Genomic DNA, 18,624 nt, shown 5'->3' with positions numbered 1-18,624 from the left:
AATACACAGAGTTGATGAGAACAGTATAATACAGCAAACAGTGATTAGGCACTTGTAGATTCTTGGTACCTTGAGTGTGTTGTAGAGGCCTTTAAGGGCCAAGGACAGGACCCAGGAAGCCTCCACAGCATCAGGAGAGCCATTGTCCTGACTTGTCTGCAAGAGGTGGCTGATAATGGAGGTGAAATTGCTCAAGTAGCGACTGAGCAGCGTCTTTGGGCTGCCCTGACCCTCTGACTGTCTTGGGAGACCCGTGGTGGTGGAATCCTGAGACTGTATGAGTTGGTAGTCTTTCACTGTGGAAAAGAGATACACAGAGGATTAATCCCATGTTTATTTCTCAACGCTGGCAGTGCTGTTCAGGTGCCAATACTTCACTAACCTGTTTTCCTCTTGCGTGTCTTAACATCCACCACTGCTGCATGGTTTTTTTCTGTGAAGTGTTTGAGCAAGATCATGTTGTGATGTTCATTGGCGTTGTCAATAAACACTGTCTGGGTGCCCACGCATAGCACCTGTTAGACACAGAGGAGTCACAGCTGGGTTTACAGAGTCAGGAAGCATACCCTGGCATACAGGAGTGTGAGTTTTGTAGTGCAAATGTATAAATGGTAGTCCACCTACTTCAGGGAAGCCCACCAGGACCAGCAAGGTGAAGAGGTTGGTGCGTTTCAAGGTCTGTGGCAGTTGCTGTATGCAGTGGTCAGTAAAGGCAGCGATGACAGTGCTCCACTCAGGGCAAGCATTCAGACTGTGTAAAATGTCTGCAACTGTACAGGCCCAATCCAGACCAATACGACTGCAAAACCCAGCAAAAGAATAAAAGAGTTAATAATATTCAAACAATTGTATACACATCTGAAGAAATAACTTTGAAGCAAACAGCATCTCAAACTTTTGGTTGGTATCAGCTCTGTAATACAGTTTTTAATACTCTGGGGTACATATAAAGTTAACATGCAATGGTAAAACTAAACAAGCAAAGTATTCAAAAAGGAAATGTTAACAACAGTGATGATAATGATGACAATGATAAAACTGAAAAAACTAATATTGGATTCAAACTGCAAATTAAAAACAAGTATAGACATGTATGTACTTTAATAGTTGTGTTTACATTTGTTTTCATTAGGGTAGGAAAATATTTTACAAAGTTGTTCTGAATTGGCTGAACTTCAACAAGAGCTAACAAGAGTATACTTGTCCTTGTAGAATTAATCTGTGTTAAGCTGTGTTATCAATATGGGTCTATAAACTCCAAAAACAAAAAATGTTTGTGGCTTCATGAGGCTTTCTTTTCTTTACCTGTCTAAACAGACAGCCCCAAGGCTGAAAAGCAGCTGGGTGGTCTTCCATCCCTGGGTTTCTGAACAGGTTGCCTCTCCTTGTGTCAGCAACTCATATTTGTCAGCCAGGGCCTCTGTAACAGCAGTGTCAGCCTCCATTGGAGGGATCCGGAGCAGCAGCTGACCCAGGAGTCCCAGCGTGAGGTGGAAGGTCTCGTTGAGAGAGCCAGCATTGGAAATGACTGCCCTGAAAAGCTGGGGCAGGATGGAGCTCAGAGTAGGCAGAGAAAGGGTGCTGCCCTGAGGATACAAGACAGACAATATAAATGATGTCTGCAGATTGAAGAGAAACATGTCAGTACTGAAGCAATGTTATAAAAGCTAACATTTCAGGAATACAAGTGTGTGCTGGGTACAAAATAATTTAATGATTTAACTTGAGTGTGGTGAATTGTTTGATTTATACTGCCAAGAAATAGTACAACACTGAACTCCTATTCGGCCAGCCAATTGAGCGGTTAGAGTCTTTACGCTAAGCTAAGTTAATCAAAATATCTGCTGGCAGCAGCTTCACATTCAATTAAATAGGAGTGAGTAAAATTAGAATCTTCTAATCCAACTCGTTTTGAAACACCAAATCATTTATTCGGTGTTATACAGAATCTTGACACCAAAACTGTTAAGTTATTTTTACATACTGGTTTGGCTGGTGGTAGCATGGCTGCTAGGAGTCCCAGGATTCTTTCTCTGGAGCACTCTGAGAACACATGCTCCTGAAGTGGAACCTGTGGCAACCTCTCACTTGTTTCTTTCACAACATCAGACGCTGGAGAATTGGCAGCTCCTGGTCCAGACTCTGAAGCTAAGAACAGTGGAAAAAGGAAAGAGAAAAACATGCAAAATGTTGATTCAGACAGCTACATGACAGTCACAACCACTAATGAGCAAAATCTGTGCAGTAGTCAGGTCACACTGTAGGTTACATGCAATGGTAACAAAAATCTTAAGCACTTACGTCGAACCACAGGAGAAAGGGGGTCTTCACTGGACACAGAAGGAGTCTGGCTGAGGCTCGGTGAGTCTAAGGTGTCTTGAGTGACTAGCTTCTTTTTCTCTCCTTCTCCAGTGCTTGGGGGGAATGGCACCTCAGGAGGAGCAGGGGGAGGAGAGTTCACCTCTTTTGCCCTTTTCTCCTTACCTGATGGTTTATTCTGGTGGTGAAAGGATAACAACTCTTAAAATGCTAAATATTGTACTCTGATTAACATTGCGTAGACTATATACTTGTTTGGTACTTCCATGTATCTCTGTAAATCAGCTAGATCACTCAATCTTCACAGTATCTTAAAACATGACTTCTGTTCCTCACCTTGTCCCTGGGAGATGATGGAGAGCAGATGGCTGCAGTGCTACCAGGAAGTGAGGAGGTGTCAGTGGCTGTACTAAGCTCCTGTGAGGACTCGGGAGAGACTGGACACAGCTCACTGTCAGAGGCTGATTCATTAGAGGACAGCAGAGTAAGCAAAGCTGAGGAACGGAGACCTAAGTGGAGGATAAATAAAAATAGTTACCGTGTGACACGTTAATAAACAACCAAGCTGCATACTTTATAATTCTGAAAATACTGCATTGTGGTATTGTAATCCAAAAATCGACAGACAGATGAAATGCATCTTTCCCAAATGCAAGTTTCTGTAGCTAAACTAACTGAATATTATGGGAAATATATTTTTGTGTTGTTCTGCTCAATGTGGGATTAAAAAAATCAATATCACTCTGATGTCTATATGCTACATATGAAACTCGAGCTACTTTAGACTAGCCAAAAGACTGATGTCAGGATGCTACGAGCCTGGCTCTGTAAAAAACAGTCAGTTTAAAAATAAATTCTGCTTTGGACAGACCTTTACCAGTCTGCCTCTTTAGTAAGCAGTCAGTGATGAGCTGTGAGCAGCGTGTCTGCAGGATTGAGGCCTGGTTCAAAGTGTTGCTGTCCAAAGACTCTCCCTCCATCTGCTTCTCACTGCTCAGTTCTGAGGTGTAAAGGGCCAAAGCAGCAAACAGCAGCCAGGAGTAGTTGTGGATGTAGGGTTGGATCAGGCGGTGACGGTCGCTGATACGTATGGTCACCATGGGGTACACTGTGATCCGGTGGGTGGGCAGGTGGCTAGAGATGAAATGATAGAAAATAATTTAACGTATAACTGACAATTATCAGTTTGTACAAGGATTAAACAGAACGTAAAATGTTTCACCTGTCAGGATATTTCTTTGCATTGTAACAACCAAAGCACAGGTCGAAGTCTTCACACACGTTGCAGTTGATCCTGCTGCCGACAATGAGCCCCTGGCAGTGGTCACAAGCGTACTCCATGTTCACCATCTCATGATCATCTTCATGGCCTTCGGGCTTGGCACCACCTGGGTGCAATACAATCATACATATTTAGTTTGACTCGTACGATTAGTGGAAATAACCTGTTTCTCTGAACTTTACGCTAACCGGTCCTGTGACTGTTCATGTATCAAAATGTGGTGTTTGAGCTCACTGAGGAAGCAGGTCTTGCAGAGGTCCATATCCATGCACTGTAGACATCGGTAGCGGTGCCAAGGTGCCATCCTCTCACAGCCGTCACAGGAGATCACAACATTGAGCAGGTCACAATAGCGTGCTATGAACATGTGCATCTGCAAGTAAGACAAAATAAATAACATTTTCATAGAATGTACTGTTTTTTATCATCTGATTTTCTTGTCCTGCTTAGTAGACCTTAGCAAAGATCCTAATATTCTCCAATAAACCAAAATTACACAGAAACAAACAGCAACAAATATGATCTGTGACAGTCACGTTAAACTGCGATTGGCATTTGTTTCCCCAGAAAACTCAACCACAAGACAATATCGCCTGTTTGGTAATGGCACTTAAACATCTCTAATGGGCTGTAACGTACTTTTCTTCTGTCCTCCATAGAGTCCTCTTCCTCAATTTTGTCGTACCACTTCTCAAACATCCCGTCCATACACTCATCCATCCACTCCTGGTTCTTCTTGTAATCTGCGATTTCATCCTCCTCTGTCCATTGACTGAAGAGGAATTTAAACCACAGAAATAATCAAGCATCTCATTTTGTGTTTAACAAGTTTAAAAATGGACTTGTGAAGCACAAACCATTTTGACTCTTTAAATTTAGTGAAAACGAAAGCTGTGTTTTTTTTTTTGTTTTTTTTGTATTGTAATTATTACTTGGAAAAACCACATTTTATGTCCACCCTGTCTTGAGATGGGGGCAGATGTTACCTGATGGCAATGTCATGAACACTGATGTTCTCCTGGGACATACTGAGCAGCAGTTCAGGAAGCTTGATGCTCAGGAAGAGAGGAAGGTCATGGACCTCCCAGCTCATGTCTAGAAGGTGCAACAAGCAGGTCTGCACACAAGACAAGGCCGGCAGCAGAGCTCTACAGAGCAGTGTACAGGATCAGGTTACTGAGCACACACTTTTGCAACAATCATTGCTGCACTCGCTTTTTAATTTCAATCTGTTTAGTCATGAGAAAACACAGTAAGATAGAGGACAAATCCTTACTTCTCGTTGAGGCTACTGAAGCCCTGCACAGCCTCCACCAGCATGAGCACCAACCGATGGTAAGAACGTCTAACCTCCTCTCCTAGCTTTTGCCCACTGTCTGACAACTGAGAGAAATAACTGCAAAAGACAAAGAAAGATAATGCCACACTATTGTATAATTGTATGTCTGCATGCAGCTTTTCAATACAAAACTCATTTCTTTTTTTAAATTCGCCCAACATTTACATCCTGAAGTGTTAAGCTGATATTGGTGACTATTCAAAGGAGACATGAAGTTGATACCTCTAATTCTGTCATCAGGAGTAGAGGCCTAACAAACCAAAACATACTGTTTTTCTATAATGTTAAACTCTGAGACAACATTGTTCAAAACTCAGCTTGTGAAATCAGATATATAGAGTTTGTCAGGATTCAGAAAATGACATCAATTTATCTTTCAGGTGTTTATGTGGAAAAAAACTGTTGCACTGCAGTCTGAAGATTCAGTTTGAAGACATATCTGTTTAGCACTCAGGTAAAGTCTAATGAAAGATGGGACTGAGTTGTATTATGGAAATCTAGGCACAAATGCCTTTCTGTTTGACCCATAGTGGCAGCTAAAAGTTGATTTGCATTACCGCGAAATAATTTTTGCGTTTCCTTGCAATTGTTTAATGTTCCATTGCAATACACGTTACATTTCTTCTGATCCATATGAACAGCTAACTGTGTTGGTACAGTCCTGTTATGACGCACTGCAAGTTTAAGGAAACAGTCTGCAGATAAAATAGAAAGGAGAGATGATGTAACAGGGTTGCATTTATTGCTCCTTATTCATTTTAAAAGGTCGATCTCTGACAGTGTCCAGTTGCTGGCTGTGAGCAGCTGCAGCTGCTCTGCCTGGCTGGCTGAGATGGTGAAGCTGTGGCTGATACATGGTTATTGTTCAGACTTCAGCCATATTCATAACAATGACTACAGCCACAACGACACCTGTCATCCTAAAGCTGCAGTCATGCAGTGTGTCTCAGCAGTGGTCAAATAAAGAGATGCTGAACAAGCTCCTTTAGTTGTCCTTGCTAATGTAGCGCTGCAGACTACTGTAGCATCTGAGCAGACACAGCTGACGGTGCACCGAGTGTCTCTATAGTCACAACCAGCAGCAACCTACAGGCAACATGACAATGTATTACAGTAGTCTACAGCTCATAACGTTGTGACAGCTCAGTTGCAGCCATTGTTACAATTAATATTATAATTGTTACATTTGCTTTTAGTAGTTGTAGAGTAACAATAACTACATGCAGTGGCAGTGTGTGTGCAGTGATAGTTTTCACCAGGTGTTCCTGAAATCCTAAATGAACAAACAAATACATCTGTCATAGAGGCACCACAAGTTCAAAAAGTATCAGCTAGACCAAACCACAGCAGTAGTCGAAGTACGAGCAGCAATCAAATCTAGTCACAGATTCACAGCCAGGTAGAGCTGCTGCAGCTGCTCACAGATATTGCCTGATATCGACATTTAACAATGAGTAATAAGTAATAAATGACTCCTACAGTTTGCATTATTTTTTGTTCATCTCTCCACTCTGCAGAGTGTTTACCAAAACTAGCGGTGTATTATAATTGGACTGGACCAACATACTGACTATTCTTATTGTAAGGAAACACAAAAGTAGTCCGTAAAAACTGTTGCTGTGACCTTTATTGGGCCTGTACTGTACATTTGACTATTCTTTGTTTTTTTTCCCCCAAAATTTCTCGACGTTTAAAAAGACACTTTGAGTGAGTGTTGGTACTGTTGAACTGAAAAGAATTCCTACAGATATACCTGGTGAAGTCTTTCTGGCAGGTGAGCAGCTCCTGTAGGAACAGGATGCAGGGAGCTTGGAAGAGGTGTGGCTGTCCCAGGGAATGTAAACACTGCTGAACCATTTCCAGCACCTTGCACACGCTCAGAGCTTGAGCTTTGTTCAGGGACAGGGTCTGTAAAATGCTATAGAAAAGAGAATTGGATGACTTTACCCTGCATTGTATAAATTACACAAATACAAACTGCAAATCACTTTCATTCTGCATTATCCAATAGAAGACTAGATGTCAGTCACCTTGCTGTTGTGAGAGCTTGGTCCTTTATGAAGTTTATGATGTGTTTGAGTATTGGGTAGCGATCCCTGACAGAGGTTGTCATGCGGGGTTCTTCGATGGAGCGGCAGGACAGGAGGCGAAGACGTGTGCGACTGAATGGGGCTTTACGTGGGAAAGCAGAGGGAGAGGCTGGCTCCCCCGGCTGAGATGAGAGACTCTCTGTGGAGCCCCTGTGGCCTCGCTTGCTGTGCCCACAGGTGTTTGGAACTTGAGTAGTGGGTGACTGACTCTGTCCTGCCCTGGCCTCACTGCTCTCCTCAGATCCTCCAGGCTGAGGTGGCAGAGAGGGGCTGGCCTGGAAGTCCCCTTCTGAGATGGAGCTGGAGCGGAGGAGTGGAGCACTGCTGCCCTCTGCTGCTTTGGAAGAGTCATTGAACGGGCAGGGAACTCCACACGGAGCAAACCGGAACAGCAAGAGACTCTTCTCAATGCACATCTCAGCTGGAGTCAGAGAAAATAACAAGTTGAAAATATGATTTATGTGAGATATAATAGGTGAAAGGAAAGGCTGAGGTATGGCATCAAATTAGCTGGAGTCCTCACCTAGTGTGTCCATGGTAACTTCATCATGGCCCGCTTCTTTCTCATCCAGAACATTCATTTTGCCAACAAGATATCGCTGCTTCATCTCCAACTGACATGAAATAAAGTATAAAAGTTCAGTAACATGATCAGGAGCAGAAGACCAACAGAAATCAATATCCTGTCTGTAACACTCACCATCCATGTTCTGATGCTGTCTGCCAGTGAATGCACCTGCACAAACTCCTCACTAAGACAGGACTTGCTGTCATGATTAACTACTCACACAAAGACAAAACAGAAGAGAGAAATCCAGCAAGTTTATCAGTCACACAGAATTACTATTATAAAACACAACAAAGTTTTGCTTTGTAATACAACAGATGAGGTGGCCGAGTGGTTAAGGCGATGGACTACTAATCTGTTGTGTTCTGCATGCATGGGTTCGAATCCCATCTTTGTCAAATTGCAAATTTGGGGGCAGTGGTGGCACAACGGTTAAGTCTCTGGACTACTGATCAGAAGGTCAGAGGTTCAAGCCCCAATGTGGCCACTGTTGGGCCCTTGAGCAAGGCCCTTAACCCTTCCCTGCTCCAGGGGCGCTGTACTGTGGCTGACCCTTCGCTCTGACTCCCCCAATTGGGGGGATATGCGAAAATCAGAATTTCCCCTCGTGAGATTAATAAGGGATAATAAGGGATAATAATCATAGATCATTACAAAGCCTTACCAAAGGTCCTCAAGGCAAGGTTGAGGGCTGGTGTGTGGTATACCATTGCCGCCCAAATGGCATTCACAGCTTGGTCTGTCTTTGACCCAGCAGCAATCTCATTCCTCGTTGGTTGTTTTCTGCACGAGTGCATAATGGTCCTCATCAGCTCTGTTCTGCTATCTGTTGGCTCCTGGGAAGGGTTCCAACGAGCAAAGTCTTCCAGGAAGCTCATTACCTCATCCAGATTCCATGTGTTTGTCTACAGCAGAGAAAATAAAATAATATTACAGCATTTTTACCAGCTATGGTCATTAGGAAATGCAATAATGTAATCCTCAGACTGCTACTAGAACATAAGTGGACAGAGTGGATTTCAGCGTACCTGGTCTGAGGCCATTTTAGTTCGATTTGTCTCCCTTGTTTCACACAACCCGTGCCGTAGGATGGGTTTCCATAGAAGTGAAGACTGTACATGGGACATTTTCCCTGGTGGAAGCTCCTTTACAGTGCGAATCTCTGGAATAGACAGTGCCATGCAGATATCAGTATTTCAATCTATATTTGAGGGTCAAAATAGCATTAACGTGAAATATCATTTTGAAGTGGCATACAACATCTTTCTCTCAAAAACCAAATAAAATACATTGACCAAATTCCTTATTTTGTTATATCTGTTCATCAATGACATTTGTAAATAAATTCAACAATGTAATTTCCAAACATTTCTCTGGTCAAGGCCACACAGAGACACACTTTAGATCACAGGCTTTTGTTTGTAAACAAAAGTCTCTAAACAAGTCTCACCATGAGTGGATTTCAGCGCCAGGGTTCTGGATGCCAGGCGACCCATCAGGCGAGCTACCAGCAGCTGCAAGTCCGACATCCAAGAAATAGTGATATCTGGCAGTCCCAGGGCTGTCACTGTAAACTTGTAACCCCACTCATTATTGCTGCTATCAGAATGGAAGAGGAACTGCAGCTGAGGGCCAGCGTCAAACGTCACCTTCTGGAAAATTAAAGAGACACACAAATGTGTAAAGGAATTAATCAACAACAGTGTTCTATATGAAGACAACTGAGTGGTTTCCCATAGCTTACCTTCGGCCACTTCTCAGTTCCAACCTTCATGTCGTAGCGGACCTTACCACCTCTAGAATCTGTAAATTCTAGGTAGTCATATCTATGAATATCAAGAGCACAGGGGCTGTGTAAGTAAAAATCCTCCTTGTGAATTAAAAACAAAAAAATGGAATATTTTACACTAGTTACCTCTTTTCTGTCTCGCAGCGTTCATCAAATTCCACCTCAAACGAGGTTGCACCGGGGCAGGCAAAGATGCTGGTCTCATGGCGGCTGTTCTCATAGTTGTGAGGAGACTCCATGTTCCAGGTCCTCAGCACCACTGGCTGCTGAGGTTGGTGCCAGCTGTCTTGATCCACCTGACAAGGACATGTTATACAATGAATGACTGAAACAGTCAGTGGTGGAATGTACATTTAATCAATTACTTCAGTACAAAGTCTAGTCACTTTACTTGATTATTTCCATTTAATGATACTTTGTATTTTACTCCCATGCATTTTAGAGAGAAATGTTGTACTTTGTTTTCCTTGTTGTTGTGAGAGCCTGTGTTGGTAACACGTGAGTACTTGGAAAAATGTTCAACATGTTGATTCAAGGTTTCTTTTCAAATTTTGCAAATTAAAATTTTGAAACAAATTCAACCTTCCTTTTATTTTGCATGGTCAAAGTGGTCTGACCTTAGAGAAGATGTCTCCGGTGTCACTTGACAGGCTTTTGAGTAGCTCAACCAGAGAGGAAAAGCTCTTCAGCAGCACACTGTGTGGGATGTCCAAAGAGCACAGCTCCAAGAGGAAAATCATCTGCCAGGACAGAAACAAATATTACATTCATTTAGCAAGGTCATCTCTACTAATGCAAGAAGGCAGAGGAAAATCGTAAAATAAGAATGTATTACCAGCTGTCTGAAGACTGTGGCTAGGATGGAGCTGCCCAATTTGTCAGTAATTTTAGCAGCCGTGTACCTCTCCAGTAGGGAACCAAGGACAATTTTGATACTTCCAAGGAACTGATCCACATCTATTAAAACAAATCATTTAGTCACTCTGCAAGCATATGCAAGATAAATTATACTCCGTATCTGTGCTGAATCATAATACAACTAATTCTGTGATCCCATTGTAATCAGTGCTTAGCTGCAAGCTCTTGCAATCACAGAACCTTGAAAACACTAAGAAAGAAGGCTATTTGTGTCAGCAATGCAACATTGTCAAAATATCTCACATTTAAGCAGGATGTCTCTGGCTAGTTCCATTGCAACAGCTGTGGAAGATCCTCCTTTGAGCTGCAGGTAGCACCAGGAGAGCAGACTTCCCTGCAGAGCCCAGAACAAGGACAGCAACACAGTCCTGCTGGCTCCCCCACTCTCATCCACCATCATAACTTCACACTGTGACAGATGAACAGATGGAAACACCACACAAGTTAAAAGAAACATGTGATTTCACATCCAAACAGAAATTGAGGGACAGTACCATTGACAAATGGTACTTAATAGTATAAAACAGGTGACTCACTTCTCTGGTTGCCACCAGTAGCAACGTCTCCATGACTGACAGTATGGGGCTGATGTCAAAGTCTGAAGGAGCTCCTTTAGGAGGGAGGAGGAGAAGGCCACTTGGATCCTGATCACTGTATAGTGAAAACACTGTTGTTACTGATCTGTTGTGATGACTGAGGTGAATATGATGAAGTGCATGTATATCTACAGTATGCTTACCTGAAGTAATTACAAAGAGACTCAAATGTCACCTTCACTGACTCAGGCTGATCGTCTTCAGTAATATTTTTCTGCAAAAAGGTGCATTCTCATGATAATTATGATTAACACTATGATTATGGTGCTCTTGATGACAATGATGACAATCTTACCATCATGTGAAACAGTTTGTCTCTTCTGACATGTTTATCAGGGAAGAACACAGCTGCTCCATTAAGAATGGCCTTGACTGCTTCCTTATGCAAAGCTTTTTCCACTAATGTCTCACCCTCCGGACCATCTACAACTGAAACACAGAAATCACTGATGTCATTCCTGCATTAACACTCACTAATTCTTAGAAATCGATCCATGTTTCTACTGTCCAAGGAGTGTCTACAGTGAAACGCTGCAATATGAAAGCGGGCAGGTTCTTACTGTGGCACAGGTGAATGTAGAGGTCACACACAGCCCTCATGGAATCATTAAGAGGTTCTCCACTGCTGGATGTGGATGCACAAGCCGCTGCTGTGGAACCTTCGTCTGACCCTCTGCTCTCATCTGGGTTCCGGGGCTCCAGTGGGTTGGGCAGCATGGAGAAACAGTTCTGCATAAGTTGGAGCAGCAGCACTCTGCTCTTCAACACCTCCTCTCCCTCACTGAAACAATCACATGTTCAATTACAGGTGAGCCCTTAATATGGATAGATTTTTCCGGTGTACTTATTACTCATCCCACTGAATAGTAAAAATTGATGTATTATAATTACAATACTTAGTATGTGGTGCACTAACAAAAAAACAGTAGTGACATTAGCACTACTCACATCTCCCTGAGTTTACTGTAGAAGTTCCAGAAGAGGTTCAGGCTGAGACCACTGAAGTCCAGAAGATACTTCTGCTTGAAGTGAGAGGCATCCTGCAGACATGGACAGACAGGACAAGTTTATGTTTGTCTTCTAGAAACAAACTCTCACAGACATAAAGCATCCATTCAACAATTAAACAGTACTATAAAATGAGTTGTTGCAATGTCTCTTCGTGGCCACATGGGGGCAGACTGACTCATCATACTGTCAAAAAGGCTTGATCGGTGGAGTGCTGCACTGATGGTTGTAACTTTAGTAAGCTTCTGTCATCGCCAAAGGATGGCTTTCCTCCATGGTGACCATTGGGTTATTGGATGCCTGTCTAAGACCCTTTGTCTGCGATTAGTAAATATGGCTGGATGGCCAGATCCGCTAGATTGTTGGTGGTTCTAAAGTTATTACATATGAGAATGATGGAGGATGCTGAGCTTTTGAGTACCTTCACTGCTGCAGAAATGTTTGTGTATCCATGTCCAAACAGAAATCATGGTCTAGCATATCCTGTCAACAGTGATGAATATAAACAGTTCTGTGCATTTCCTAATTATGCAAAGTTATTTCCATTAGGCCCGAATAGACTCCATTAAAGTTGAAGAAAAATCTCAAGGACAATTGTTACAAGTAGGACATGCAAGATTGTAGTTAGGGGTGTCATAACAAAAGGTCTAAATACTAATGTAAATGGGATATTTTTTTAAAAAAATTGCAGTATTGTGTGTCAATTAATGAGAAATATCAATTTTAGGATACATCTCATACAACACAATGGCAAAAACTTGAAAGGGTCTGAAAATGTTCTGTATACAGGGTATATATTCTTTTGTTTGTAGTTATTCTCTATCTTACTTGCAGATGTTGTTTAATATGAGAATATTTTAAAGAGCAATAAGAAAATTTATTCAAGACTGATCTTTTCTTCTACCCTTGCGATGTGTATATTCATGAAACAATTGACCAGATTTCCCACACATTTAAGATAGTCATAAATAATATATATTGGAATGTACTGGAATAAAATAAAAGCTTCCAATATTTTGAGCTACAGAATAATACTATTTAGTAGTAATCACACTATTAATATTACTGTGGTATCTTCGTGTAGTGCTAAGTATTTACCATATCAAGAGTAAGCTGCTGTATGAAGAATAGTGTCTTGTTAAGCAAGCAAAGGCCAGTGACAGCATCACGGTCGAAGGTCTCTCCCTCTGAACTGAGGTCATCTAGGTCTCCCAGCTTCTCTGTTCCAGGGCACAAGTAGCCACTAAAGCTGAGGGACTGCACACCGAGACGCTCAGCTGAATCCTGCCTGGTGCAGAGGAACTTCACCATCAGGAACTATGAAGGCGAGCAAACAGAGGAATGAAAAACAGTGGAAAAAAGTCTGACCAATTAAATTTGAGAAACACAACCGTCTTATGGCATAACTCATTGAGAGGAGAAATACAATAAATACAATACATAACAGGTAAATAATATGGTTCAGATGATTAAAGAGAACAGAGTAACTGGATGTAGCGTGTACCTTTGCAACGCGACACTGCTGCAGCTTGATCTCCACGTCATTCCAGTCATCCTCCAGCTCAAACCAGCCAATCGGCTCGTCTTCACACTGTGCTGGAATCTTCACACTGCAGGTCAGGTGACAGCATGGTGTGTCAGCCATTAACTACATACACCACTGAGGCAGACCCCCATACTGTTGAGGGGTATCCACAACACAAACAACACTAACAATACTGTATTAGAAGTATCTTAGTCGACTAGGTGGTTTGTTTTAGTGCTAGATTGTCCTGATTATAACATATTTAGCCACCTGCACTCTTCAAACCCAGTACCCTTATTGTCAATCACAGCTGTCTTTTTTGAGTCTCGTTCAGGAATGGGATACGTTACACTGCTGGGTTAATTTGCCTGTCAAAGTGACAGCTTTCTGTAATTCAGACAGCTTCATTCAGACAGACTCAGGAAAGAGATAGAGAGTGTCATGTTATGTGCACAATACACACGAGATTGGACAGTACATAAAGTGGTGTAAAATGCATTTTAATGCACTAGTTGACAAAAGACAAAATCTAAATGTGCTATGTAACAAATGATTTAACTGCATCTGACAGCTATGTCTCTGTGCGACAGCTCACCTGTCTAATGTGAAGAAAAGTACACAGTATGATTTGCTGTTTGATCCTGATCTATCCTGTCTCCACAGAGGATAATTTATCATTAAAGTAATTCATGAAGTTACTGCTGTTGTTCCGTGTCAGTAAATGTGCATACATTTCTTTCTTTGGAGACACTCATGTTTATCCTGCTGTTGTTTGATGCTGCAGGTATTTAACAAACTTAGCTGGAAAGATTTCTACAAATATCTAGAAGATACAAATTCAACTTCAGCTTCAGTTAACATTTTGTCAAAACCTGGACTACACCTCACAAGTGTTGAGTGCCTGTTAAGAGTTTCTGTCTTGAATTCAGAAAAGTTGTATTTTTATGGACATTTCAGACTGTAATAGTTGTGCTATTGTATGGCAAAGTGAATGAGAAAGTTGTTTTTTTGATTTTGTCAAACAAACTTTTCTATTCTTTTCCTCTCTGTGATGTTTTTGGACTAATATTAGAACTATAATGTGGAAAAAACCTTTCACACAACTCGAGGGATGTCACTTGTGCATGCCAATCCGTTTATGTGCTGCATTGAACATGGTGTTACCAAGTCCACCTCAGTAAGCCTGTTGTCACGACTTTTTTCATTCAGACATTAAGCTGACATGTTCAAATGAAGGGGCTTTATTATTGCTGAAGCATACACATAAAACTAGCATATAAGGAATAGTAAACAGCTATAGAGGAATCCTTACTTGTCTTGTACAAACTCCTTATAGTCCTTGTAGTCCCACGCATCATACTTTTTGAACCTCTTGAAATGTTTCTCTGCATCAAAAGGATCGTCTTCCTTGTAGGCAAATACCAAGCCACATTTTGCTCCGATTGCTCCTTTTCGCACCTAATAACATAAACCAGAGTGCGAGTGTTATGTACAACAAATCTGAATGAATGCCTGTGTTATCCAGTTTGCAACTGTGATGGTGAAATCATAGGGAATCTTACTTTGATCTTCATCTGAGTGACCTGGAAATTGCTCTGGTCTTCTGTTGAGAGGATTACACTGGCTTTCCTCCTGCTGCTTTCTGTGAGAAAACCTGAAAAGAATCATGCATTCAGTTTTACTTGAGAGTCTGTTAACACTGGACTTAAAGTACAGCTGACTTTTTTTTGGTTTCAGTTATACCATCTCCAGTGGAAGACTCTGTCAGCATGTTCTCTGGTCCTGATTTCTCCTCTTTACTCTTTACATCACAGGCCTGTAGGTGCAGCTGTAGAGGCTTCCCTGTAATAAGTCAGTATTTTTAGCAACACCATAGTTAAAAATTCAATCATTTTCCATAGCGGTTGCAAGTCCATTCCTATACTGGGAAGAAATCAACATTACACTGAAGTGCACTATTGTAAAAGAAGCAGCAATTTTCCACTGCATTATCCACTACTGCATCTCCTCCTTAAAGGCTAAGCACTTTCTCTCTGTGGTCCACGGTTTCAAATGTCTTCAAGTGAATATGAGTGAAGGAGGGTTGGTCACATTACCATTGCGATAGAGGAGTCGCAGGCGAACGGAGGCCATAGACACAATGAGGGAGGAGGCCTTGTACTTGGTCTCTAAATGGTCGCAGATGCACGACAGGGCTTGGAGTACTTTTGCCACGCTGCCTCTGGCCAGGGCAAAGGCCAGGAGGGTCAATTCTGCATCAGGACTCACACAGCAGCTGCATAGGAGCAACGAAACAAACACATCTTACCACTGAAATGCTCTTTCGCTTTCATGAATGTACATCACACCTTAAATAATAGGTTTGTTTTTTCAGGTCAGTATTAATCCACTGCTCACTTATCCATGTGTATACTGATAGCATTATTTGGCCCTGCAATTGTTTTTTCTGTTCATACTGACCGCAATTCTTTATTTATATACATTACACTGTTTAAGGCATTTACTAGCTTCAGCTAAACATTGGAATGCATTTTTTCACAGAACAAGAATGGTGTATGTTGTTCCATATATATATTTCATTAAAACCAGTTACAAGAATTGATATGTCTCAGCTACTATGAACAGAAGAAGAATGTTGTACTATATACTATATATTTAACAATTCTAAATGTATGTATTCATGAACTACTGTATTATTTTTGATGGTTAATTAATGATTATTTCAGTCATGTTGCTGCTATTGTTTACAAAAGGATTACATCAAAAGGAACAGAAATAGTGTGTCATTGCTCCACTCAATCAGCACTTGATTTTAGCCTGTTAACACTGTGATCATGTCAGCATCATGAGTTCAGTGTGGCAGCAAGGAGTTAGTTTGCTGATGTAATCTCTTCAGGTCCGTACTCTGCTATCCTGAGGAGGAACCCATCCACTTCCTCCAGGATGTTCAAAGAGAAGAACTTGGGGAACTCTGTGGATGATGGTGTTAGGGACAATGGTGGCATGTGCCGTAAGGCTTTTCTAGGAAGAAAACAACACAAGAAAAACCTTTAGAACTCGAGTACTGGACACATCACTACGGTAGAGTCAAAGGGATAATAACTGGCACATCATAATACTTACAAACTGACTTACAAAACATGCAAAATCAGTACTGCATCTTACTGTGTGCTTTGAAGGACAGTGTGAGCCAGGGCAGGGTTAGTCTCCATGGATGCTGTGACCAAAGAGGTGAGGAGAGACAGGTACCAGATGGCTGAAGCATCCGAAACAGACACCTCTTTACTCTTGGTAATCTGATAGCCCAGCGTCTTCAAGCCATGAATCCGTGTGTCACATCCATCGCTCAGGCACCTTTTAATGTTGATTTGGATGTCTGGGATTTGGTGAAGAGATAATATGGTTAGTTGAGTGATGGAATACATAATACAAAAATGCTATAGTTGGTTGCTGCAACCTCTGAGAGGGACATAAAATACACATTAAAGGAGACACAAATCTACCAATTACCACTGGGTGCTAAATGAATTTAAATGTGATTATTGTAATCTAGAAATTTATTCACAGCCGCAAAGCGCATAATGAATCACAAAACATAGGAATGCAACTGCTTTAGCCTGAAGTTACGTTCAAATTTCACTGCCCATTTTGTCACCATGTGTTCAATATCTGCCAACATTTGACTGGTCTTGCTGAAAGCCGTATGCATCAAGTGACTCTCAAATAATGCTATCCTCATTCAAATATAAAGCTGTAGATAAATCAGACCTTGTGAGTTTTAGCCAAGCTTCTGCATGGCTAGATAATTTCTAAAAAGGTGGGTATGTGGTCTATTGTGTCTAGATAATCCTTTAAGACTTAAGCCAGATGAAAAAACTACACTGGTTTCTGAACTGGTTCTTTTCAATCCAAACTAATGGGAGCTTGCATGTGGGCTCAGAGGTGAGGCACTTACTATCTATGAACTGGGCAAAGCTCTTCTGTAGTGGACATCATGCATTGTCTTCAGCAGAAAAATGAAAAGGACAGTTTTTTTTACAACCATCGGTGACTAAGCAGACAGATGGGTGACTCACAGGGGTGTGTGATGTTGGCATTCTCCAATAGGGCGACGTAGCCTGTGACATTACTTGGGATACGGATGTCTCTGATCTCTTGCAGGGAGCGCCGGTTTTTCCCCACAGCAACTGAGACCAGCTGAGGCATATAGCTGTGGTCATTAGAAGCCACGGCAATAGCCAGACGTCTCAAAACCACATCTGGTTTCATTTTCAGTCTGGAAACAGTTTGTACAAGTTTATACCTTGAAGTTGATAAAACACACATGGACCAAAAAGATTCCACAATTTAAGGCTCCAACATGTGAAAATGAACTACAAAGACTCAAGTCACATTGTACCTTATCCAGTGTGATCGAGCACTGCCATCCGACTGCCAGAATGATGCAGTTTCCCCATTTGTCATCTTGTAAATGTCAGTAACATTGGATGAGGCCTCTATTGTGCTATAGCACTGTGTGACCACCTTGACCTTGTCTACATCTGGATCTCGGTCAAGCTCTGCTCTGTACTGGATATCTAAATCTGAAAGAGACTAACTCAGATTAGGACATGTTTAAACCCTCAAGAAAACACTAGAAACTTACAGTAAAATCCTGTATTTAGCAATAGTCAGCTGTGGTGCTCACCTTTCTCCTTTTGCAAGAGGAACTCCAAGAAGTCCTGGACCACACTAGATCTCATGGTGCAGATGCTGTTATAGCCCTCTAAAATAGGGAAAGGGATGGCACTGCTGGGAATACGATTCCTGTGTAAGAATTTAAGGATCTTAGAGGCATGTGCTCCTAATCGATCTTTGGTCTTGGAGAATATGTCAACAAAACCTGTGGAAGCAATGCAAATGGGACAGGGTTAACTTCTCTGGCACACACAGGTAGGGCTTATCCAAATAAGCTTGACTTTGTTCATTCAGGTAAACAAATCAGGCATCACACCTGGAGTTAGGGAGCATGCCTGTAGCTGTCTTATCACATGACTCAGCTCTCCCTGCAGATTAGCTCCATTGGAGTTCTTCAGAGCAATCAGCATACTCTCTACATCCACCACTCCATCCCCCTCTGCATCGAACTGTCCAAATGCCTGAGATAGGGGACAAATATCGGACATATGGTGAATCTTTATATACTGACTC

At 41.8% G+C, this 18,624-nt stretch overlaps 1 protein-coding gene and 1 non-coding gene across 2 annotated transcripts in view; one reads left to right on the top strand and one right to left on the bottom strand.

Annotated features, from left to right (window-relative positions):
* Positions 1-18,624, bottom strand: part of zzef1 (zinc finger, ZZ-type with EF hand domain 1) — a 33,923-nt gene that overhangs the window by 13,193 nt on the left and 2,106 nt on the right. The window contains exons 2-43 of the mRNA XM_023289891.3: positions 18,428-18,572; positions 18,122-18,316; positions 17,834-18,017; positions 17,511-17,710; positions 16,600-16,810; positions 16,339-16,455; positions 15,531-15,709; positions 15,178-15,276; positions 14,997-15,088; positions 14,747-14,892; positions 13,414-13,519; positions 13,008-13,226; positions 11,850-11,941; positions 11,462-11,682; positions 11,197-11,330; positions 11,045-11,115; positions 10,842-10,956; positions 10,549-10,714; positions 10,223-10,344; positions 10,005-10,127; positions 9,514-9,683; positions 9,343-9,424; positions 9,049-9,250; positions 8,627-8,760; positions 8,263-8,503; positions 7,731-7,810; positions 7,554-7,644; positions 6,971-7,451; positions 6,694-6,858; positions 4,878-4,997; positions 4,588-4,749; positions 4,241-4,373; positions 3,836-3,974; positions 3,542-3,707; positions 3,191-3,453; positions 2,656-2,828; positions 2,302-2,497; positions 1,985-2,148; positions 1,306-1,586; positions 625-799; positions 383-515; positions 70-296 (exon numbers count right to left, since the gene is read on the bottom strand). Of these exons, the coding sequence (XP_023145659.2) occupies positions 70-296; positions 383-515; positions 625-799; positions 1,306-1,586; positions 1,985-2,148; positions 2,302-2,497; positions 2,656-2,828; positions 3,191-3,453; positions 3,542-3,707; positions 3,836-3,974; positions 4,241-4,373; positions 4,588-4,749; positions 4,878-4,997; positions 6,694-6,858; positions 6,971-7,451; positions 7,554-7,644; positions 7,731-7,810; positions 8,263-8,503; positions 8,627-8,760; positions 9,049-9,250; positions 9,343-9,424; positions 9,514-9,683; positions 10,005-10,127; positions 10,223-10,344; positions 10,549-10,714; positions 10,842-10,956; positions 11,045-11,115; positions 11,197-11,330; positions 11,462-11,682; positions 11,850-11,941; positions 13,008-13,226; positions 13,414-13,519; positions 14,747-14,892; positions 14,997-15,088; positions 15,178-15,276; positions 15,531-15,709; positions 16,339-16,455; positions 16,600-16,810; positions 17,511-17,710; positions 17,834-18,017; positions 18,122-18,316; positions 18,428-18,572 (6,915 nt within the window). The remainder of the gene's footprint in view (positions 1-69; positions 297-382; positions 516-624; positions 800-1,305; positions 1,587-1,984; positions 2,149-2,301; positions 2,498-2,655; positions 2,829-3,190; positions 3,454-3,541; positions 3,708-3,835; positions 3,975-4,240; positions 4,374-4,587; positions 4,750-4,877; positions 4,998-6,693; positions 6,859-6,970; positions 7,452-7,553; positions 7,645-7,730; positions 7,811-8,262; positions 8,504-8,626; positions 8,761-9,048; positions 9,251-9,342; positions 9,425-9,513; positions 9,684-10,004; positions 10,128-10,222; positions 10,345-10,548; positions 10,715-10,841; positions 10,957-11,044; positions 11,116-11,196; positions 11,331-11,461; positions 11,683-11,849; positions 11,942-13,007; positions 13,227-13,413; positions 13,520-14,746; positions 14,893-14,996; positions 15,089-15,177; positions 15,277-15,530; positions 15,710-16,338; positions 16,456-16,599; positions 16,811-17,510; positions 17,711-17,833; positions 18,018-18,121; positions 18,317-18,427; positions 18,573-18,624) is intronic.
* On the top strand, positions 7,915-7,996 carry trnas-acu (transfer RNA serine (anticodon ACU)). Its single transcript has one exon. It is a non-coding gene; the product is annotated as a tRNA-Ser (tRNA).

Source organism: Amphiprion ocellaris, chromosome 14 (genome assembly GCF_022539595.1).
Source record: "Amphiprion ocellaris isolate individual 3 ecotype Okinawa chromosome 14, ASM2253959v1, whole genome shotgun sequence".
Classification (NCBI taxonomy): domain Eukaryota; kingdom Metazoa; phylum Chordata; class Actinopteri; family Pomacentridae; genus Amphiprion; species Amphiprion ocellaris.
Note: the sequence above shows the minus strand (reverse complement) of the source record. Positions and strands in the feature narration are given on the sequence as shown.